Source organism: Tursiops truncatus, chromosome 14 (assembly GCF_011762595.2).
Source record: "Tursiops truncatus isolate mTurTru1 chromosome 14, mTurTru1.mat.Y, whole genome shotgun sequence".
Lineage (NCBI taxonomy): Eukaryota > Metazoa > Chordata > Mammalia > Artiodactyla > Delphinidae > Tursiops > Tursiops truncatus.
In genome coordinates, this window is record NC_047047.1 from 56,674,180 (window position 1) to 56,698,357 (window position 24,178).

Consider the following 24,178-nt stretch of genomic DNA (forward strand, 5'->3'; position numbering starts at 1 on the left):
CTTGATCCTGAAGGAGGCAGTGAGTGTTCTGCCTGGGGAGAGGGAGGGATTGAGGGGTGGCGGAGCTAGCCGTCACAGCAAGGGCACTTAGCTTTGATGCAAATGGTTTTCACTGTCTCAGGGCCATGCAGCACCCCAGTTTTCTGTTTGACAGTACTAACAAAATTTGAAACTTCTAACTGAAAATTCACCCCAAACATTCTCACAACCTTTTCTTACCCAAGGAAACGGCTTTTTCTAGACTACGATTTTATCCTGAAGTTTGTTTGTCGTTGCTGTTGTGTTTTGTAATAACAGCTTTATTGAGATATAATTCACATACCAGAGAATTCACCCATTTAAAATATGCAATTCAGTGGGCTTTATTATAGTCTCAGAATTGTGCAACCATTGCTATAATCGATTTTAGAATATTTCCATCACCCCCAAACGAAATCCCATGCCCATGAGCAGTCACCCCCATTTATCCCCCAATCCCCAGCCCTAGGCAACCACTAATTTACTTCCTGTCTCTACGGGTTTGTCTATTCTGGACGTTTCATATAAATAGAATCATACAATGTCTGAACAGTTGTGTCTGGCTTCTTTCACTTTAGCATAATGTTTTCAAGGTTCATCCATGTCAAAGTGCAGGGGAGGAAGAATAATTTTCCCTCTACTCTTCAGAGTTCTTGGCTGAGATCATGTAATAAAAGACAGATTAACAAGAGAAAAACAAACAAGTTTGTTAACATGTGTACATGGGAGATACCCAGGGAAAAATGAGTCATTCTCTGAGGTGGCTTAAATGTAAGCTTGAATACTGTCCTAATAGGGCTCGGGGAGAGAGGATATTGGCTTCTTAGGGGAGAGTACATGATTTTTAGGAAAGATGAATGGACCCTTAGAAGAAAAGATGGGAGATATGACAGTTTGTGACAACGTTTGCCTGGTGTCTACTTCTAGTCTCCTCTCCTGTGATAAGAGTCACTTTCCCTGGTTGATGAAATTCTCAGGGAGGGAATTTATGACATTTGAGTTCCTTTTGGAACATCTGTCTTTAGGCAGATGGGAGAAGTTCAGAGACAGCGTCTCCCTGCATTTGCTATTTTTACATACCCCCAGCTCAAAATAATCAATATACCAAAGCAGTATGTTTGGGGGTGACATAGTAACGCTACTTTTTAGTAGCCTGTATCAGAATTTCATTCCTTTTTATTGCTGAATAATATTCCATTATGTGGAGGTATCACATTTTGATTATCCATTCATCAGCCGACAGACATTTAGGTTGTTTCCAGCTTTGGGCTATTATCAGTAATGCCGCTGTAATCATTCATGTATAAGTTTTTGTGTAGACATATGTTTTTAAATCTCTTGAGTTCCACCTAGAAGTGGAATTGCTGGGTCATATGGTAACCTGATTTTTAAACTTCTGAGGAACTGCCAGACTTTTCCAAAGCCTCTATACCATTTAACATTTCCACCAGCAATGTAAGAGAGTTCCAGTTCCTCTACATTCTCCATATAGCACATACTATTATCTGTTTTTCTGATTATAGCTATCTTGGTGGGGGTGAAGTGGCGTCTCATTGTGGTTTTGATTTGCATTTCCCTGATAACAAATGATGCTGAGCGTCTCATGTACTTATTGGCCGTTGGTTTACTTTCTATGGAGAAAAGTCTGTTCAGATCCTTTGCGCATTTTAAGTTGGTTTATTTGTCTTTTTTGAGTAAGAGGAGTTTATCCTGAAGCTTTTAACATCAGGTGTACTGGGGATTCCATTTCAAACTTGCCTTACCTGATGACATCACTCTATGATCAGAGAAATTGCCAGATATTTTCCCTTCAGATGAGGTCGGTCCTGGGTCACTTCTTTCTTGAGTCTGAATGTGGTGGCTTCCAGGTGGAAAGTTTCCAGTTCCACAGACATGGCCTTTGACTGACATGGCTCAGAGGCTCTCTGAGAGAAAGAATATAAGACATTAATTACTGTCTTCTGTGGCAAATGAAACCCTTAGTTCTTCTGTTCTCCAAATAGAACCTCTGTTGTCTAAAAACCTAGCACCAGAATTCTTATCTCTCTGAGAAGGAAATCACTCTGCTGCCCAGAGGCTAAAGGTGTTTTCTCATCTGTAACTATTAAGTTTGCTTGTGGAGACCAGCATTTCCTGAGAGGAGAAAACGACAACTTTATGTGCTCTCTATAATCCAGAAAAGAATACCAGTGAAGGACAAAGTTAAATGTCTCTCCCATGCTTCAGCCTAGATAACTAATTAGATCGAAAATTTAGCTTTGACCCTTACTTCCTCACAATGCTACCTATTCCTTATTTAATACATTCTTCTAAACGTCTGGCCAGACATGCTGATTCTCCATTAGCCAGCTCCCAGCCACATTATTAGAATCCCTTGAAAAACTTTGTAGAACTGTATTCGTGCCGAGGCCCCAAAACCAGAGACATTCATCTCACCGATCCGGAGTGTGCCGAGCCCAGGCATTTAGAGTTTTCAAAGCTGCACACATGATTCAAATATGCAGACAGTTCCAAAACATGAGCCCAATTACCACCAGCCTCTTCATTTATTATCTGTAATGAAAGAACCCTTTATCCTGTCGAGATCAGCGCTTCTCAAACTTTTGCTTGCATCAGCGTCATCTGGGGATCTTGATAAAATGCAGATGCAATTTGGTGGGTCTGGGGTGGGCCCTGAGATCCCGCGTTTCTGACAGGCCTCCAGGTGAAGCCAAGGCTGCTGGTCGGTTGCTCGTATTCCTCAGAGTTGGGGAGCCCTCGTGTGTTCATGGTGCTTTTCAGTTAATCCTAACAGGACCTTTATCGCCTCAAGGATTTGCCTTTTCATGACAGCTGCCATCGAATGTAATATGTGCTGCACTCCTTTTAAAAATAGAATTGAAAATCTATCGTTGCTCATCCAGGTAGTCTTTGTTAACATAAAGATTAAACAATAAACCTGTATATTACTTCAAAATAATGATTCAGATCTTTTAAAGTGGTCATAAAACTACTGCACAGATGAATGAATAAGGACTGCGTGGGTCACATAATTGAAAGATGTTGGTCTTTGGAGCCAGTTACAGGAGTCTCGCTCTGTGACCTTGGAAGTTACTTAACTTCTCTGAGTCATTGTTTCCTCTGAATTGTACAAGTTGTAGAAGTCGCTTCCAGGGCTGCTCTGAAGATTGATCGGTGAACTAAAAAATGCAAAATGCCCATCAGTCCATTGACCCCTGAGTACGCCTAAAAAGAGGCTAAATCTTAAAAATCAAATAAATTTTAAAAGAGACATTGTAGCATCTACAGGTGTGAAATCCTCACTAAAATCTTTTTTATTTTATGAGGATTTAGAAAGAGTCTTCTTTTTCATCCTCCACCTCTTTTCCTCACGTCTCCCAATATCAAGAGCGGTCTTAGGGAAAAGAAACCACAGAAGGACTAATTGAGGCTGAAATTTGAAGAGACTGATAGGACTTTGGCTTAATAATGAGAGATTAGAATGTATTTTGAAGAGATTTTCTTTTTTAGCTCCCACTGGTAACACCATGTCTTTCTCTTCTTTCTCACAGTTTACCTGAGTCACCACCTGATATAAGAACTCCTTACTAGAATGTTTGAAGATGTTTGGTCCTTTGAGACCCATCAGATAAGAGAGAGACTTGGAAATAAAGTATAGATGTGGGCTTAGTATCATCAAAGGAAAGGCACTGCAAAAATCAAAAGGAACAACCTGTATTTTTCCACTAAATAAATTGATCTTTCTTAACCAAATGCTTTTTTTTTTTTCTAGAAGTGGATCCAAAATGTATATGCATAAAAATTTTGGCCATCCTGACAAATTATTTAATGTTTTAATGTTATCATGAGATTTGTAACTCGTTGCTAGTTTCTAGGAAACATAATTGTTATAGTATACTCTTCAACTTTAAAGTGATGTAAAAAAGATCAAGTGAGAAATTCTCCTTACCTTCTTCATCATAATTACGGTAGCTGAAAATTGCATGACACAGTTTTCTATCTGTTCCTTATCAGTATAATAATAGTGCAGGGGTTGTTGTTAGGTGAAGGGCTGGGCCTGCCTGACTATTCCAATCTTGTCTTGGTTAACCTGTTAATTTAAAGAAGTAACAACACTACTGTATTGCACAGGGAACTATACTCAATATCTTGTAATAACCTATAATGGAAAAGAATCTGAAAAAGAACATGTTTATATATATATGTATATACACACACACATATATATAAGGATCTGAAAAAGAATATATATATGTATATATGTATAACTGAATCACTTTGCTGTATGCTTGAAACTAACACAACATCGTAAATTAACTATACTTCAGTTAAAAAAAAAGAAAGAACAACAGCTATCTGACTGCTTCCCATTGGTAAATGGAAGCAAAGTACAACACAACATGAATCTGTGTTCTCAGAGAGAGGGAGTCTTTAGGACAGTGCAAAAGCCCTGTGAATGTGGGAATCGGTGTGGCAATGGGGGGCAAACTGGAGGACCTTTAAGATCCCTTCAGTCCTTGAGATATAATTTCCACTGCAGAACTGTGAGGAACAGAGAGGTATACTTCTGCTGATTATCAAGCTAGTGGAACTGCGTTCTTCACCAGATAAACGCCATCTCCTGTAACATCCCCAGTGATGGAAGAAGCAATGACAGTCCCTTTCCTGTATTAGTTAGGCTCTGGAAAGTGAGCAAAAGACATCGCAAGGATATGATCCTTTAAAATTTATATAGGTTAATTTCACCTTCTCCACCTTTGCTAAGGGGAGGAATAGTTCTGTTCTGAAGCAAAAAGTGAACATTACCAGTCCCTTCTGATTTTTGCCTCTTGATTCAGAGGGCTAATTCATAATGATTGACTTTATCTTGCCTCGTTAAATTGACTGAATTGTCCTTTAATCATCAAGTTTCCTATTAATAGCTTTACTGTGCAAGAGAAGCAAACTCAATATACAATTTAATGGCTCCTCCTGTCAAGGGCACTACTGATTGTATTACTAATGATTTTGAAATAATATGCCATTATGCAAATCCCATTCATCTTTGCCAAGTACCTACGGAGGTACTGTTTTCTTTCCCTTCGTAAGTTGAATTTCCAGTGTCATAGTTATCCGGTACTGAAACGTTTTCTAAGGATTATGATCCCAGTGAATAGCGATAGTCTGCTGATAAATTTTATGTGCTTATTTTATTATACAAACAAATTGGGTGGGACCCTATATTTCTCACATTAATCAGCTACTCAGAATGTAGAAAATAAACCTATAGCAGATTAACCACCAAGGATAAGAAACACTATGTTATTGGGTTTTTCTATTTATTTGTGAATAAGTGGTCATGTTGCCCTTTTGGAATGAAACTGGGAGCCTTTCCTAAACAAATGCTCGCCCTATTAGCAAGACTACTACAACCATCTCCACTGTGCTTTCTTCATTTCTACAATCTAATAAAATATGAGATGTGAGATAGATTGGAAGTACAAGATGGAAAAAGATAAGTCAAATGTTTTAAAGTAATATATGCAAGAGCATTGCAACATGGACCCTACCATGAAGTGCCTTGATTATGAATTTGGGGCCACTGGGGCCAGAAGACGATAGCAGGGCCCTTCTAATGCCCACCAATGTTTTCCCACCCATGGTCATATTATGCTGGTGACTTTAGCAGAGAGGTACAAGTATAATTTATGATTACAAGGCAGTAAGATGGAAATTAATACCTAAACACATAAGTTGCATGACAGAGGGTAGACATTTGGCAGGTTTCTGAAGAGTAAATTTGATCTCACTTATAACATCAAGTTCAGTTCTGAAATTAAAAACACACATATCATTTCTTACATCTTCTTGCGCTTTCTCTAACATTTTGTGTTTTTTGGATATTGAGGAATGATCAGATATCCTGGTGTAGTCAGGGCAGGCTGTACATATATATACAGCCTGCCCTGACTACACCAGGGTACTTATATATATATATGTATATATAAAGTAAATGGGTGAATTCCAGAAAAATAGTTCTAGAAGTTAGACAGGAACTGTTCACTATACACATGTGGTTGGACTTTTGTCGTACTGTTGGTAGTTTTGTAAGTATCTAATTGCTCTTAAAAAATGATTATTGCTTTAGTCATTGACAGCTGCTCATCTGGCCTTTGAGGACAGAGCTGAGATAGAAAGGCACCGTCATGCGCTCCAACCCCTCAGTAGTGAGAAATGGGGATGTGAGCGCTTTGGGGGATGTTCTTTAGCTGAGGAGCAGCGAGGAGGTTATGAGGCTCCCCAGAATCAGAAGCAATCATTTGATCTCACTTAGCATTAGGGGCTGGGAAATTCAGAGAATTAAAAGCAACTTCTACCTTTATTCTCCTTCATACAAGAAAAGAAGACTGGTGCTCTTTGGCTTGCATAGGTCTAAATGAAACTTGAGGGCTTTGATCAATATTGAAAAAAAAAAGGTTATAGACTAATTTCCTTCCAGAAGACCTAGAAAATTCCACCAAAACTAAATAATGTCCATGACATTAAAACTGTGTGTCTTTATGAAGTCATTGTTTTAAAACCTTTAGTCAGGGCTTCCCTGGTGGCGCAGTGGTTGAGAGTCCGCCTGCTGATGCAGGGGACATGGGTTCGTGTCCCGGTCCGGGAAGATCCCACGTGCCGCGGAGCGGCTGGGCCCGTGAGCCATGGCCGCTGAGCCTGCGCGTCCGGAGCCTGTGCTCCTCAACGGGAGAGGCCACAACAGTGAGAGGCCCACGTACCGCAAAAAAAAAAAAAAAAAAAAACCTTTAGTCAGAAATGTTCTTGGCCAATGGTACTGAACAAAAAGAATATTTTCAAGGACAAACAAGTGTTTGGGGGCTCTGAATAAGTTGTAATACATGAAGTGATTAAGCCCTCATTAATTAGAAGGTAACATTAAATTTCTTTTCAGAGTCATCAGGTCTTGTGGGGAGTTGAGATTTGCATAATATTTGCATTTGTCCTACCTACCTGTCAATCACAACCACAGGATAAGGCAAGAAGCTCTAAAGGATGGATTACGGGAAGAATTCTTAATGAAATGCCTTGGTGTATCGGTGGAGTTCGAAAGTAGGGTAGAGTGTATTTTGTCAAAGTTGAAGGTCAGCTTTGGGAGGGAAGAAAATAACTAGAACATCATGACTCCCCACCCCCACCTTAGGAGGCTTCCATCTTTAGAAAGACAAACAAAACATGAACAACTTCCCCTTGTGATCTAGGTGGAAAATCTGACTCACCTGAAAAAGAGTTTGAGTCTAGGACATTGGGTGGGGTAAGATAAAAGACTTTCATTTTATTTTGTGATGCTCTTATGCATTTATTATTTTAATAAAATTTTATGGTAAAAATGTTATGTTTGGAAATACAGTAAAGCAGAATGAAGGCCCCCAGAAATGACCCTTATGCCTGTTACTCAGATATAACCTCTGTTCATATTTTGATGTGGTTTACTGATTTGTTTCAAAGGGTTGAATTCCAGAGCACAGCTCAGACAATCCTGTGGTTAAGGCATTTACTAAATAAATCTATTTTTCTTTTCTTATTATTGTGATCTATGTTTTTCTGCTTCCCATGATGATGATAAACCTAGTAGTATGAATGCTGTATTTTGGCTGAAACAATTCTGTGGTCCTGGGCAGGGCAGCTGTGCATTGGGTGACCTTTCCACTCTCTCAGACCCATCCCACACCCATTCTGGAAGGACAGTCTCACGGTCCAGAAGTTTCTCAGTTGCCGTTTGTCTGGAAGTGCCACTCGTTAACCTTGCTTTCCTCTTCTCTATGTTCCTACTCTCCTATTTCCTATTCCCCTTGTTCGTCAATTTCTATTCTTCTCTGTTTCAGCAAAACAATATCAGTCAAGGTAATTGATGATGAGGAGTATGAGAAAAACAAGACCTTCCTCCTTGAGATTGGCGAGCCCCGCTTGGTGGAGATGAGTGAGAAGAAAGGTGGGGGAACTTCTCCAGGGCTGAGCCCAACAGCTTCTGCTGGCCTGTGCCACCCCTGGATGCCTGCACTCTCCAGAACGTGACTTACAATGCACACATCCCTCCACCTATGTAACGGGGCATAGATCTCCTCTGGGGCCACAGGGAGCCCAGCCTGGAGCTCCAGCAGCCAGTTTGGGCCACTCTGCACATGGCAGTCTGAGCTACTCATTGTCAGTGCAGTCGAGCCTGGGAAAGTTGGTGCTGATGCTTCCTGCACCCACATGAAGCCGACTTTCTGATTTCTCTTCCTCATTTGGGATACCTCCTGACTGCTCATTGAAGCAGGAAGAATTTGTAAAAATGATGGATTAGAGGAAACTTAACGGGGCCAGCTGAGAGTACCTGGATGCCCTTTTACATACTCCTGGAGGTCCATGTGTGGCCAGTTCTCCTTCCATAACATCACAGTAACATGCTGCTTGGTGAACACCTAGCATGAGCGTGTGACTCCAACCATTTGTTTTGCCTTTGTCTTGTGTTCCCACAGGAAGATCATTACCATTAGAATATTTGACCGTGAGGAATATGAGAAAGAGTGCAGTTTCTCCCTTGTGCTTGAGGAACCAAAATGGATAAGAAGAGGAATGAAAGGTGTGAGAGTACACAAAGACATACCAGCGAGAAATTGTACTCTTCTCTCTGTGTCTCCTACTCTCACATTTAACTCTCTCCTCTTCCTCGGCTTCCAAGTACTATACTTCCTCTCCTTTGAAGCTTTAGCCATTTCATTTTCCTGCCCATATTCACAAATGCACCAAACAATGTCCCTTTTCTTCAGAAAATGCCAGCTCACCTTGATTGATACCAGATTCCAGAAATACTGGAAGAGATTTCTGTAATTCAGAAGGGATGACATAAAAGAATGATTTCTGGGTTTAGTTTTTCACTATTCGGGAATCATTCTAAAATTTGATTCTAGCTATTAAATATCCCCTAAAATGTTAGTGATGGAGACTACTTAATGCCTATTAGTCATGGTAGATGGGTCTAATGGCAACTAATAGGAAACTTCAGAAGAATTCAATAATTAGTCTAATTTAGAGAAGCCAGTTTTCAAAAAAAAAAAAACAAACTTAGAACAAAGATCCTTAAAGAGTAGTGGCATTAATATCCTAGTGTTCATTTTGGTAAAATATTTTTCATATCATCAGATATGATATTTAAAAGAGACCATATGTATGAAACCATGGTCATATCGATTTTCTTTAGTAGGAAGGATATGGTAGTTCAGTAAGAACTTAGCCCTTACTTAAAGCCGTTCCTGTCTTATGCTTCAAAATCTTTTGATTCTTGTAGAATTGACACATTTCTAACATATAGAATTTTTTTCTAAAAATAAAAAATAAACAGCAGTATCCTTATAATTAGATTTTTGTGTTGATTTGTGTTTATATTTTTAGAAACTATTTGAAGAAAGAAGCCATATTTTTTGCTGTCTTTGATTTTATATCTATTTTATATGGCCTATAGTTGAGAAGGAAGGACAGGAATTTTATATCAGCTTTAAAAATAGTTTTTTTATTCTGAATTATTCCGAGGGCGTCCCATAATTACCCTCTAATAGTGGTTGTTTTATTTTGTTTGTTTGTTTTTGTTTTTTGCGGTACGCTGGCCTCTCACTGCTGTGGCCTCTCCCGTTGCGGAGCACAGGCTCCGGACGCGCAGGATCAGCGGCCATGGCTCACGGGCCCAGCTGCTCCGCGGCATGTGGGATCCTCTCGGACCGGGGCACGAACCCGTGTCCCCTGCACTGGCAGGCGGACTCCCAACCACTGCGCCACCAGGGAAGCCCTAGTGGTCATTTTAAAAGCAATGGTATACACTTAATTATATATATATAAAATGAGCATAGTACCTATTAATAGCTCTTATTAATTGCATTTAAACCATTGATGAAGGCAGTATAGATGTTTAGGTGACCACTTTGCAAGAAATGTAAACTTTTACATGTAAAGAAAAAAAATCAAATACAAAGGACTAATTCCTATACAGACCCAACATTTGGGGGAATTTAACTAATCCCACTTTTGTAAGAACTCACTGGCCTCAGAGTCCATCAGAAAACAAACAAAAACGAAGTTGTCCTGACTTAATCATGTTCAAAAAGGTAACAGGAGCCTTTAGAATGATGGAGAAAGGAGCACTGGGGACCCATTTTAATGCAGCCTATTTAATATGCTCCACAGACAGCAGGCAGAAGAAAAAGACACTAGAAAACTGTGCCGATTTCTTACAAAGATGGGATCAAAAATGCCTCATTAACATACAGGAAAAAGCACTTACTTCTGAATGCAGTCCTCCAAAGGACTGCCTTTCATCTCAAGGAAGAGCATCTTGAATACAGCTCTTTCAATTGTCATTTTGGTAAAATATGCCTTCATATAAAAGCAAATTAAAATTCCTTGATAGCACTATTTGCTTTTGACACCCAACAAGTGGATCTCTGTCACCATAAATAAAATTACTAACTTGTTTTATAAAGTATCCTCTAATGCCACTACCAGTAGAGAGAAAACTGGTCCTGAAAAGGTAATTGTAACTTTCCCATCTACAACTCTAGAAGTAATTTATTTGATACATTTAGTCAGGTAGCTTTCACCAGAATAAAGTGCTACAGCTATAGTCTGGGTTTAAAGCACAAAACCTGAAAGACAAATTATGTATGTGGGGCCCCACACCCCACCTCCGCTGCCCCAGGCCTTCCCTCCCTGTCTTGTCAGTTTCTGTGGAATTATGTGTCCACAAGAAGCTATCTGGTTGTCGGATTATACCGTGCAGGTCATAGACAAGGACACACAAATAAGCACTGATTCCTGGGACGCAGATTTTGAGGATTTAAAAAACATAAGCATTCCCTGCTGACCAAAATACCATGCAAATAGAACCTCCAGCAGAGAACTGCATCTTGGGCCAAAGTCTCCTTATGGGCGGGGCGGCCAAAATGGAATTTCCTAAGATGTTTTCTGTTTCCATTGAAAGGTACAATCCCTGAGATCCTGGATGCTTTAAGACTTCCATATGTTGAATTCGCTAACTGCCAGGCACTTATTTCAAGAGGAAGGCTCACTCAAATAAGGTTTAGGATTAACTTCATAAAATATTTCTACTATATTTGGCAAACTAGATGTATAGACTGTGTGTAAACATACGGTAGAAATGTTTTCTTAAATGTCAAGAAATAATATATAAAGTGAATTGTTTATATATATAGAATCAGTCACACACGTTTGCAGAAATCAGTTCTGGGATCATCTGGAAATACTCCCAATGCCACATTAACTTGGCGTGCACCAATTTTTTAGTAGCAGCTCCCTACCACTGTAATCAGATCTGCCTGGATTTCTTTCTGCTGATATTCCTCTTACTTTCATTATTCATCTGGTCTCTTATTCTGTGTTTGTCTTTGTCTGTTTCCTTCACAGCCCTGTTATTGAATGAGCTTGGTAAGCATTTCATTTTTTGCATTTCCTTTCCATTTTTCTAGGTTATTTTCCATTTCTGTCAGGTGCTACAGTAGCTTTCTGACTTATTTTTTATTTCTGCTGATTTATTAGCAAGATTGTTGTTTAGAGCCATGGGCCTCATAATTTTGTGAAGGTTGGGTAGTTTACATTCTGCTTTGGGTTCAGTATGACCTTTTACAAAATCAGTGCTTTCTTAGGTATGCACAAGAATTAAATTTGTACACTAAAGCTCATAGTCTTAAAAGATTGATTAGCGATTAAGTCATGAATGGATGTTTTCATATTTTTCTTAATTGTATATACAATTTGGCAAGTTTTTGTACTTTGGACAGGCTGTCAGGCGGTCTGATGTCACTGGTATTTGTTATTTAGAGTGTAAATGAAATGAATTGTAACATTTCTTTCTTTTTTTCTTTTTTAGGTGGCTTCACAATAACAGGTATGAATTTTTTAAGTCTAATGAACCAAATTTTATTTTGTACCGTGTGTTGTTTACATTTTTAAAAATTGTTTCTCATTTTTATTTCCTTTTAATGAAGGAAAATACCTGTATGGTAAGACCATTTTTTAATGTTCTTCATTTTCCCCCAAATACCCTTAATTATCAAACAAAAACCACATCTTACGTGCCCTGCATTAACGTTTAGCTGTGACACATGGTGTGCTTTTGCTGACTTTACACAGTTAACATCTTACACATTAACAAGGTGTATGCTGTGTTTACTGATAAGCAGATTTGTGTGGAGAACCTGTAATTGGTCATATTTTGACACTGATCAATTTACAGATGTTCTCATAGCACTGATGATGTGAGTGTACCTTGCTAGATGCTCCAGAGAGTACCAGAATAAATAAAACGGTTGCTCGTCTCAAGGAAACAGAGGACTTGACATACAAGCCCACTCCACGGCCCAAGCTCAGGGTCCTAATCATAGATAATGCCCTCCTGGGAGAAGATAAAGCATGCCTTCCCCTCATCCCACCACACCAATCTGCGAAGTTTTAGCATTCTTAACATGGTAATGAGTACTATGTCTGCCACTTGCAGTGGATTACAAAGTGCTCTGTAAAAACTCAAAATGTCAGTCAAAAAGTTTAAAACCCTTAATTTCATAATGGTACCCAGCCGCTGTTGATTGCATTTTTTAGCCAGCACGACTCTAAAGCTATTTCCTTACATAGAGAAGAAAGATATTTCCTTACAGCATCCTCTCTTTTGACCCTAAATATTTTCTCACCCTCTCAGAATCATCTATGTAGATTTAGAGAGGGAGATACATATCAAATGGTAGGCCTGATTTGTCTGAAGCTGCAGGTTGAAGATGTCCTTAAAGGCCATCCTAATGGCCGTGGCATTTTCCAATATAATTATGCAGATATCTATATTCTAGTTATTTTTTTCTGAAACCAGATAGCTAAACAAAATATTTAGAAAGGAAATATTTTCAAACATTCTAAGTTTGAAAATGTTATGGTGTGGGGTGGCGTTAACTTAAACCACCATCAGTGTAAACTCATGATCAAGAAGTTTCAACATGATTCCGTCCAAAGCGGAACTTTCTGAACGCGTCCAATTTCACATGGGCTATTGCCCTCCACTTCTTCTCTCCAGACACGGCATTTAATGACAAAATGATTCATAGACTCTCGGAGACATAGAAATTGAAAAGGATAAAAATATTAAATAGAACAAGTGCTCATAGAGGATTTCTTAAACCTGATTCACCTGACACTCTCCTAGGTCAAGTCTTCCAAATTCTGCGCTGCCAAATATGCTATTTTTGAATCCGAGTGAAGGAATTTACATTTACTTTTAAAACTTTAATCTTCCTTTTTTCATCCCATCATTTTAACTTATTGAAATCTTTTTGGAAATATTCTGATTCTATCACCCAGTAAGTTAATGATCCTTGTGAGCTTTGAGGAAGGTAGAAATTCGGCAAGCCAGTCTTCATGGCTTCCTAATTTAAAAAAAAAAGTCACCCATTTGAGGAATAGTATAGTATCTACAGCTCCTAATTTAAAAAAAAAAAGTCACCCATTTGAGGAATAGTATAGTATCTACAGCTCCCTCAGCCCTATGCAGCCTGATAATGAGACCTTAACTAAAAACCTTTAGTGGTAGAATGCCTTGTTAAAACGCATTTATGTGTTGGGATAGCTTCCTGTTTTATCATTGAATATGTCAGGAGTTTGCTTTTAGGGCCTTCCTACCATTGAAACATCTTCCTTTTTAGTAACTAGGTATTGGGAGCCTAATTTTCTTTTCTCAGAAATTGTTCGTATCAAGTTCTAGAATACCCCACCAGTAACATCCAACATTTTCTGTCTCGGACACATCACGCATCCAAGAGGACAGAATCACTTCTTTCAAAGGTTTTCTATTACTTCATGTACTTCATTAAGCTCTTTCTTATAGTTTGAACCTTAATCTTCAATAGCAATTTTCCTGTTTTACCTCCTCTTCCCAAAACCTGAAATTGATGCAGTTAAAATGAGAGAAAGTTGCAGAACCCTCTGGGAATTTCCACATTGGCCTGTTCCTCCAACTTTACATGATCCTTCTTCTCCGGAACCAGGCCAGAATGCCTGGGATCCACTCTCTATAGATGCCTCTGGGGAAAGTTCTAAAATTTAGTGAAAACCAGCTGTAAGGCCTGGAGAGCTTTTCTTTGAAGTCAGTTTGAGGCTTTGAAGTCAACGCTTTGAGACGCAGGGGCAGTAAAGGAAAATTAATCTAACTCTTGGACTTTGCCTGCAGCTTTTATGCAGTCTTGTGCAGCTAAGTGTGAAAATCTAAAGTTGAAGCAGGATATATGGAAATTGAAAAAGTCATTTGGTCCACAACCCAGTACCTCTATTTCAGAGGTGTCATTAGTGATGGACATTAAATGCTGGAGGTGCTTTTGGAATTTGCAAATCTTCACCTGTTGCTCTCAGACTTTGCCTCATTGAAAGGCCCTTGTTGGGACCTGTGATATAATTCCCCCTTGACCCTCCAGGCACATAACATGATAACCCCCTATACATTATAGCTCATTCGAATTTGGAAAGTATTTCTTATTCATTATATCATTTAATCCTCAACCTTATGGAATAAGATCTTTTGTTCTCATTTATAGGAGAAGAAATGAAGGTTCAAAGGTGATCAATCTACTCCAGTCATCCAGCCAGGGCTCAGAGCCCGGCCCCCTAACTTTAAGTCCAAGGCCATGTGATGACTACCTTAACCCAGCACTTTTAGTTCCTTTCTCCCAACTTGTATATTCCTACCTGCATCTCAATCCCTTTTCGATCCAAAGCCTCACTATGTCTCTGAAATGCCATCAGTATGAATTCCAGTCAAATGAAAAATGAGGAGGACCCCAGAAGGGGGAAACTAGAGTACATTAATTTGGATATTTTTAACAAAATTAAGTATTCTGGCTCAATTTGGAAAAATAGAGGCATGTTTCTGTCCCCAAACAGGCAGCAAAAAAGTTCCCTAATTAATTAAAAGTATGTAACAGTCAGTATACCTTTTTAAAAGTTACTCTTCCCGGGGCTTCCCTGGTGGCGCAGTGGTTGAGAGTCCGCCTACCGATGCAGGGGACATGGGTTCGTGCCCTGGTCTGGGAAGATCCCACATGCCGCGGAGCATCTGGGCCCGTGAGCCATGGCCGCTGAGCCTGCGCGTCCGGAGCCTGTGCTCCGCAGCGGGAGAGGCCACAGCAGTGAGAGGCCCGCGTACCGCAAAAAAATAATAATAATAATAAATAAATAAATAAAAGTTACTCTTCCAATCATATTACGCTCATCACGTGAGTCTTCATAACGCACATGGCTTTTTAAGGAAGCCAAGCTATGAAAATTCCGACAGTTAAACACACTTTAGTCACTCCAGTATATAGGTTAGAGAAACAAATCCCCTTCAAGTTTGCCTTCATTGTACAATTGAGAAAACTGAATCCCAGAGAAAAGAAACACCTTTTGCCCAAGTTTAGATGGAAAGCATATGGCAGAATTTGCAGTCCCAGTCTCATGATTCCAGGTCAGTTCTGGGATCTCTTGGTAGAAGCGAAAAGCAGGTAGTCAGTTGAACCAGGAGTTTCATGAAAACCCTAAACTAGGTAATCCAGCCAGTCACTGTGACAATGGTGAACCCTTGTAAAACCTTCCAGTGTGTACAACCTTCTCCCATTCAGACTGCCAAGGAAACAAATAAGCATGTTCCCTGATGTTATGTTGCTTGACCCTCACACAGACCTGTGATATGGACAGAGCAGGCACTATTATCTCCATTTCACACATGGGGTAACTGGAGAAATGGCCTACTTAAGGCCATGTTGTTGGCACCACGAGGCTACCTGTCATCACACCGAGTGCTTTTCATTGTTCCGTGATGCCTCTGGAAGCAGGAACTTGACGGGCATGGATACTCCATCTCAGACACCTGCAGGAATCTGGCTGCAACCCTACTGTGGGGTGTGTGCTTTATTCACACAATCTGATTGGACTCCTAGAGCACCTGCCCCGTTTATTTACTTGCTCACTTCTTCAACCTACATAACAGTGACCGCTGACCGCTCGGTCCCCAAACTAACATTGCTTGCACTGGGTGCATCTGGGGGTGACATTCAGCTTACTAATTCCACAAAGCTCTTCTGGCAAACCAGTGCAATCCAGTCTGCTGACTTTCTGCCTGTCCTTTTGCCAGGCCAACCTGTCTTCAGGAAAGTTCATGCTAGAGAACATCCGATCCCCTCTACTATAATCACCATCGCAGGTACTCATTTCATCACGGTCCTTGAAAACCACAGTTTAATTGCCTTCAAGGGTTCTTTCGGTCTTTCGACATTAAAGTGACACAGTTCACCCCCATTACCTCTAAAGCATTGCTACACAATGCCGTGGCTTCTCTGCAGTTGGGGGTATGATGAGTCAGCAACAAGGCACCACATCAGCCCAGGACGGGACGCATGGTGGAGGGGGAAGCATGGACCTACAGAGAAGATTGAGTCCAATAGCCTCTCAAGTTTCAGTATACTCCAGATTTCTTGCAAATCTCGCTTCTTCAACATGGGCCTTTCATTGCAAATGTCATGAAATGTCTTTAAAAGCAAGCTGTCTCTCTTCCCAGAGTCTGCCTTTCCTTCCGTCAGGCAACATGATGTCAGCCAAATATGCACAGATGACAGTACATCTGTGGGGTTTCTCCAGAGGGGAACATTGACAGGGTGACTAAAGGATGACAGAGCTATCCCAGATCGACTGTACGATTAGAGCCCGGGTGTGAGCCCCTTGCCTTAATTTACCAAGCTCTGGATAAGGACACGGATACTCACTCTTCAGTTGTCACCATCGCCCATCACTGGTCATGGCTGCAGAAACACTTCTGCCTGCTGCAGTAAGACTTTGCTCGTTCTCGCATCCCACACTCCCATTTAGTAATCATGCAGCCCTGACTGCAGAGTTGTTCCAGAATATTCCTCATGGAAATAAAGTACCAGTCTCTTTAGGTTCTAATCAAACAGACCAGCCAGGTGCTGAAAAAGAGATCTCCGCTCTCAGACTTGTCAACACAGATCTGAGTGAAGGATTAAAATAACCACAAGCAAATTGTCCCACCACTGGCCTTGTACCCATTTCCAAATTTTACATTGTGTGTTGAGACAAAAAATTGCAAATGCATTCACGAATATCCACAGTAGCTCCTTGGGTGCAGATCTCCACGTGGGTTGTATTGTTTTCTAATAGAGATTCGTGTTCTCAGCCCTTCACCTCTTACAGTGATGCGGCTTCCAAATGCAGCCTGATCAAGAAAGCATTAACAGCAGCTTTTTCATGATTCTGCTTTTCCCAGATCCCTGGTACCCATTAGCTATTGTGATGTGTCATTTGCAAAATCAGTTACTCAGGGGAAGGGAGGACCCCTACCAATGATTTCATCACAGGATTGTTTTCTGTCCTGTCAATACTGATTTTAACCATGGCCGTTAATTATGCATTTGATCTTTAAGTTGGGTTGGTTGGTTAAGACCATGATGTTATATAATTTATTATCAACTTCTCAATAAAATATGATGAGTTTAAAAATATGTACATATATATGTACATATACAGATAAACAGGATTACACAGAGAATTTCCTCTACCTGAGAAGCAGAACTAAAAGCACAGCATATGCATAAATAAGGAAATGAAACTGACTTGGCCACAGTAAAATGAACTGCATTTGATCCAGCACTCAAAGTGAAAAAAAATAGGTGATCAAAAAATGTGCCGTTAAACGATTTCCCTATTCAATAAAAGATACCTAAAGAGAAGACACTTTAAAAAAATAAGCTTAGCTCTCTTCTTTGCCAGTTTCAAAAATCTGGATCACAAATACTAATTTATCTGTATCATTATAGAGCAATAAAAGGATTTATCCAGCTGTCTTCTCTCAGTTACATATAAGTATAATTATCTCTTAAATGTTCATGATGTTTATTAAGTGAAAACATCCCTGACCCTACCATGACACTAGGCCTTTGTGCTTTGACTTCTTTCTGCCTGGAATGCCCCTCCTTCCTCTATTACCTCCTAGCCAGCCTTCCCACCACCTTCACCTGGCAAGCTCCTATACATGCTTCAAGGCCAATTTCAAATATCTCCTCTTTCCTGAAGCCTTCCCTGACTCCTTTGGTCAGAGGGAGCTACTTCCTGACCCTGGACCTTCAAACCCTACCTTGCTGTACTAGAAGTTGTTCCATCTATATGCCTCACTTCCCACTAGACCATGAGTTCCTGGAAGAAGAGGCGGGGTGGGAGGGGCCTCAGTATGCTGACATAGTGTAGGAGTGCAATGACGTGTGAAATGAACAAATGGTCTTTACTATATGCATAGAGCAAAGAAGAGGCTTGTCTAACAGTGAGTTGGACAGTCACATGACAAATACTTATTGGGCACCTACTACTTTCCATACATAGTAATAGGCTCTGAGGGATATGAGGAAAATCCAAAGAGCAATGAGACATATTGTTCTATCTTGGTAAGTTTACGCGTCGGATATCTGTATGTAAAGGTAGTTTAAATATTAAAAAGTAGTATATTAGAAGTGTCCTCGTTTAATATGTACACACAACAAATATGCAGAATTAATTTAAAGTTAGAGTGGTCATTCCTAAATAGGTCAATTGAGGGATATTTCATGCGAGAAGAGGTAGGGTTTTGAAAGGTAAGTAGGATTTAGCTAGATGAAAATGGGGAAGGTTTTCCAGATGGGTAGACAGTGGAATAAAGTGTGGCATTAAATTCAAGTCTAGCTTGGAGCAAGAATGCAGAAAGTGATAGAAACAAGGTTCCTGCTTTTCTTTAGGTTAGTATAAAATCTGTTTAAATATTAATTCCTAAAATTTTGTTCTTTCGCATACCTCTTTTACAATATTTCCTTAGGCCGCATACCAACTATGCTATTATTTACTTCATGCAATTTTTTGCCTCATGTTTTTACTTCACTAGATTTGTTTAAAAAAAAAAAAACTTTAAGTTACTAACACTAATAGAAAGCTAGTATTTATCACATAGAGAAAGTAAGGTTAAAATTTTTAGAATGAAAAAAGTTATTACTTCTAGCTCAATGCAGTCAAATGCTCTATGCCTGAGAGCTATTTTCTCTTTCGTAAATGGTAGAAACCCTAATGTCAAGAACTAGTTACAGACCTGACAGCACCAAACTTCTTCATCATAAGGACTGAAGGAGGATTAAAAAGGGAATAACCTTTTCACTCACTATGTGGTTTGATTTCATTTACTACCACGTCCGTTCATTTAATACCATGTTCCAAATCATTTCATTTTGCGAAATGCGGCTTTCAACAATGCCACCGCATCACCTTTCTTTCATAATTTCTCTATTTTTTTTTACCTAAATTGACTTGAATCCCATTAAAAGCAACTTCCCATTTATAAGTAAACTATTAAAAGGGGGACATAATAAATATTCTCCCCCAAATGGCTTTGTAATTCAAATTAAAATCTAAGTTGTAATAGTTTTTCTTCTGGAAAAATAATTCTTATTTGACTAAGTCTCCATGTCTCTCAGCCAGGGTTATGAACAAAGACACTAATAGAACCTGCTCCTACGAAAACTCTAATAACATTTTCCTGGGCTTAAGATCAGAAAGCAGTGGGAATCAAAATATGATTGGTTTGAGCATTGGATAAATGGGACTTCACATACCTCAGCTCACCCCCTTGACTCTGCACACGTAATTTCAAGGGCAAGTCATGGGGACACCAATCAAAAACCTTTGCCTTCCCTTGGGTCATAACCTCCCAAGCCTACTCTGAGAAATATTATAACTTTTACCATTAAAAGGAATCTACTTGCACCTCTCTTGTGCATCTGCTAACACTTAGCAGACTTTGGCTAGTCCAAGATCGCTTATTTTTAGTCTTCTTCGAATTTCTTTGGGGCCCTGTAATTACTGAGGGTAGGAAAGCAGATTCTGAAATATATTTTTAGGAAGACACTATTGAATACATAGTAAAGAATCCTTTGATATGCTACCTTCTGCTTTTGCCTTTTGCTTGGTTTTGACACTTCGTATGTAAAATGCTAGCAGTGCCTCTAGCCCAACTGCTCCATGGCTCAGTAATCAACGACTGGCCTAGGAACTAGTCTTCTGCATCATTTGCTAGAGCATGAAATGAAGCCACCAAGGCAGGGTCCCTCAGCAGAGGGAAGCCATGTATGGGTGGGATGGGATGGGAGATGTGGACTCCTGCAATAGCTGATGCCTAAATGCAAAAGGCAAGGAGTCTGGGCTAGAAGTCCCTCCCTTCCTCATCTCTCCTCAGTCAACAGACTCCCGTTGCAGGCAGTTTGCCTGGAAGGTTCTAGAAGCAAGGGCGTCAGGGCTGTGGTCTTTCTGTACCACCAAGACTACTTCCTTGGAGATGAGGTCCATTCAGCTTGACTGTGAGGGGAAGTGGCCTGTCTTGTTCCAGCATCGTGAGCCTGAGGACAGGAGGCTGAGTGGTTACAGGAGTACTGTTTGTCCTTCACACGTGCGTGGCCTTTTCAGTCTGGGATTTATCCTAATGACCTTCACACAGAGAGGACCCAACTGTGAGCTCCCCCTCATTAATGGACTCTCAAGTCCATTAGCATTTTCTGAGCACCCACTAGCGTCTCCTGGATTGTAAGCTACATGGTGGTTCCGGAAATAATCATGCCCCCATGGTGAGTAAGTATGAACTTCCCAAAGGCCTCACCCTCGCTCTCCCTGTTTTCTTTAACGTTAACATGGTCAGGGTCCTCCCAACCCATCTCAGCTTTGCACCAGAGGGAGGCAGCTCTGGAGCGCAGGCGTCTTACTGACCCGTGGAATTCGTGGATGTTTTGCTTCTTAACTTGCAGCAGGGGCTCTTGGCAAGTGAGAGGCTAAGATCGGAATTTCCCATCTATCGTCTCTTTGGCCCTGGGCCATTTTCTTTGCCTCTAGAAAGTGGAGAAGAGGAGGCCAGAGTCTTACATTCCTTGAGTCGCTCTGGAACTTTAATTGTGTTTCCTCTTGGTCATGTGCTAAAAGGATGTGTACAGCCAGCCAGGTGAGCCAGTGTCCCAGGGGACAGCTGGGTGATTCCCTCAACGCAGACAACATGTGGACAGAGTCTTTACCAGTGATATGGCCCTATAAGTTGCTTTTCTTGATGTGCCCTTTGGCAGGTGCTTAGGTTGTGGGATATTACCATCACTTGCCATCAGAGTGATCACTGCCCCACACAACAAGCGTCTGTCCAATTCTCCCCTCCAGCCTTACAGCACCACCCCAGGGGCTTTCAGTAGGTCATCAGGGCTTCCTTCCTTCTTGGTTTTCTTGTAGCAGGATCCGGGGATTTCCAAATAAATTAGAATGCGTTCTCACTCTCTTGCCCTTCCCTTTCACAGACGAATATGACGACAAGCAGCCGCTGACCAGCAAAGAAGAGGAGGAGAGGCGCATTGCAGAAATGGGGCGTCCCATTCTGGGAGAGCACACCAGGCTGGAAGTGATCATCGAAGAATCCTATGAGTTCAAGGTACGCGCACCAGCATCGCCCACCAGGGAGGCCAGGCCCATCTCTGCACCGAGACGGTTCACAGTGTCAGTCTATGCCGTACGAGAGGCAGATGTAACTTCAGGAACTGGCTCGTTGGTGGAGAGGCCTTTAGAGCAGAAATGGGATTCGCGAGTTGCTAGGGAAACAGGAGATCCTATAAACTAAACGGTGTCAGAACCAGGGTCTGGTGGGTGGCACACATCACTGTGTGAGGTCAGAGGCACCCTAAAGGGAGGGCTTTGGATAGCAAGGAAGAGGCAAAGATGGATTCCAAGAGACTGTTATGTGTGGAAGAAACGGTGCTTTGTTTGAAAAAGCTAATCAATCTTGTAGAAGCAAAGCCTTGACACTGCGGAAAATGAGGCTTTTGTTTCGGAGGAAGGATGGTAAGCTTTCCCTGTAGTCACCTTCTTAAGATCCTAGGACACTTGAGCACAATCAACAAACTGAAGGCAGAGTGCCTGTAACTGGAGGGTTTATAACTGCCCTGATGAAATTGGATTTCCAGTTCTCTAGATGAGGAAAGTCATTTTTCAGAAGGTAAGCAGATGGGCCTTAGAATGAGCTTAGGACTTTGAAATGAACCTTTTGGACCACTCTTAGCTGCTCCCTCGGCCCCTGCCCCAGCTCCCATCCCTTTTCACTCACGTGGTCCTCACACCTAGAAGCCCCCGGGGGAGCCGCACCTGCGTTCTGTAGTGGGACATGAAAAAGAGCAGCCTCTCTCTGGTTTTCCAGAACGACAAGCCAGAGCACAGCAGCATTTTCCCCACTTATTTTTTTTAAAGCAGATTCTGCTCCTGTTTGGAAAACCAGAATGAAAATTCCCAAAGGGAGAATCAGGTGACCAACCTAAAAGCCTCAGGATCATATCTGGAGTTCTCACAGTAGTGGCTTCTTTGCCTTTTGCTGGGCCCGTTCAGTATTTTTCTAATTTAGTTCACAAATGAAGGTGCCTGAGAGGCGACAGGTGGAAAGAAAAATGTCTTTGCAAATTAAAGTGGCATTTAAAAGATAAACAACACAATTAAACTTTCCCCTTCAGGCCACTGTGGATGTATGTGTTAACTCCTCTCATTCGTTCCCACAGAAAGAAAGAGCAGGGCAGACCCTGGGACTAGTGCTTTCTAGGCAGACCCCCACCATCAGAGCCCACCTGGCGTTTCATCCAGAACCTGGCTCGCTGCACACACTTGACTGGTATATGCACAAGTTCCCTGAGATTCCTGAGGCACGGATATCTGAGACTGTCCATTTCTGTGGACCAGTCTGTTCCCGTCTCCATCTTCACTCTTCGTCACGCGCCCTCTTTTCACCTGGAACCAGAGGGCATGGTGCCACTTGCGACCACAGAGATTCTACAGCTTGGCATTTTCTGTGAACGCTTGTCCCCCACCCCTCCCAGGACTCTCATGGAGAATGATTGTATGCCCTCTTCCTCACGGGACCACCCCGAGCACTCCCCTTCCATGCACCCATGACCAGGGAGAGAAATCACGGTCACTTCCTGTAGGAAGGGTACGGCAGCGCACAGTCTTCTAGGCATAAAAGTTTTCTTGTGTCCGAAGCTCTCTCTGGTAACCACTCCAATGATCCGAGCATTTGAAAGTCAACCAAGTCTCTTTCCATAATTCCCGTTGTTTGGGGTACTTATCTTCCTAGAATATCTTCCCTAGACTGTTTCCTCCCATCTGCTCAAAGTTCATCAGGACAGTTACTGGTAACACTGAAGGGTACCTTGGGGCATGTTTCTGAAGTGCCCTGTAGCATCAATGTTGATATCATATTATTTGTTTAGGAAATTTTTTCTAGACCATAGCCGTTTTAAAGAAATTGTTCAAAGCCCTCAGAACTGCATTAAAGACCCAAATCTGGCTGATACCTCACAATGTCCGAGTCTGCTTTGCCCACTGGGTTCTTGTTTACTATGTTGTGACCAAGGGCTGGACTTTTCTAACACCCATGGCTGAGGTTAAAACTATTGCTACAGACTAGCACCGTGAAGAGCTAATGACTGACATATAGGAAACCTCCAGGTCAGTGTCCGTGGCAAAGTTCAAGGATCAAATTTCAAATTCCTCCTCTCCTCCTATAGGTCCTCTCCTGTTCACTCCTCTCCTCCTATAGGTCAAGAGAGGACACATATGTAAATTAAGTCCAGGGAAGAGCCCAGGCTGTCTCATAGTCCGCCAGGGTTAACATGAACTAAAGTTTACAATCTACCCGAGGTTTTATATATATACATTATATATACATATATATACATTTTATAATATACATTTTAAGTTTAGTTTATCTTAAAACTTTGTTCTTCAGAGAGATTTTCTGAGGCGAGTCTGTGTTTAACTGTTAGAGCAGTTTCACTCTTCAATTATTTATCCCCCAGAAAGTGGGATTCTCTGCCTTGGCTTTAGAGTAAAGAGGGCTTCCTTGGAGAGACCTGCCCCAAGTTTCCATCACATTTAGGAAAAGTCAAGGTTATTTCTTGTTACATTCTACACAGGGGCTTCCCTGGTGGCACAGTGGTTGAGAGTCCGCCTGCCTATGCAGGGGACACAGGTTCGTGCCCCGGCCCGGGAAGATCCCACATGCCGCGGAGCGGCTGGGCCCGTGAGC

General features: G+C 41.2%; 1 protein-coding gene across 4 annotated transcripts in view; it reads left to right on the plus strand.

Moving 5' to 3' along the window:
- Positions 1-24,178, plus strand: part of SLC8A1 (solute carrier family 8 member A1) — a 345,035-nt gene that overhangs the window by 252,842 nt on the left and 68,015 nt on the right. The window contains exons 3-7 of one of the 4 annotated variants that reach the window (XM_073791419.1): positions 7,881-7,987; positions 11,452-11,472; positions 11,915-11,932; positions 16,190-16,258; positions 21,411-21,541. In XM_073791419.1, the coding sequence (XP_073647520.1) occupies positions 7,881-7,987; positions 11,452-11,472; positions 11,915-11,932; positions 16,190-16,258; positions 21,411-21,541 (346 nt within the window). Of the gene's footprint in view, positions 1-7,880; positions 7,988-8,516; positions 8,621-11,451; positions 11,473-11,914; positions 11,933-16,189; positions 16,259-21,410; positions 21,542-24,178 lie in introns of all 4 variants that reach the window. The other 3 variants (XM_033838665.1, XM_073791418.1, XM_033838666.1) reach the window with 3 other exon arrangements.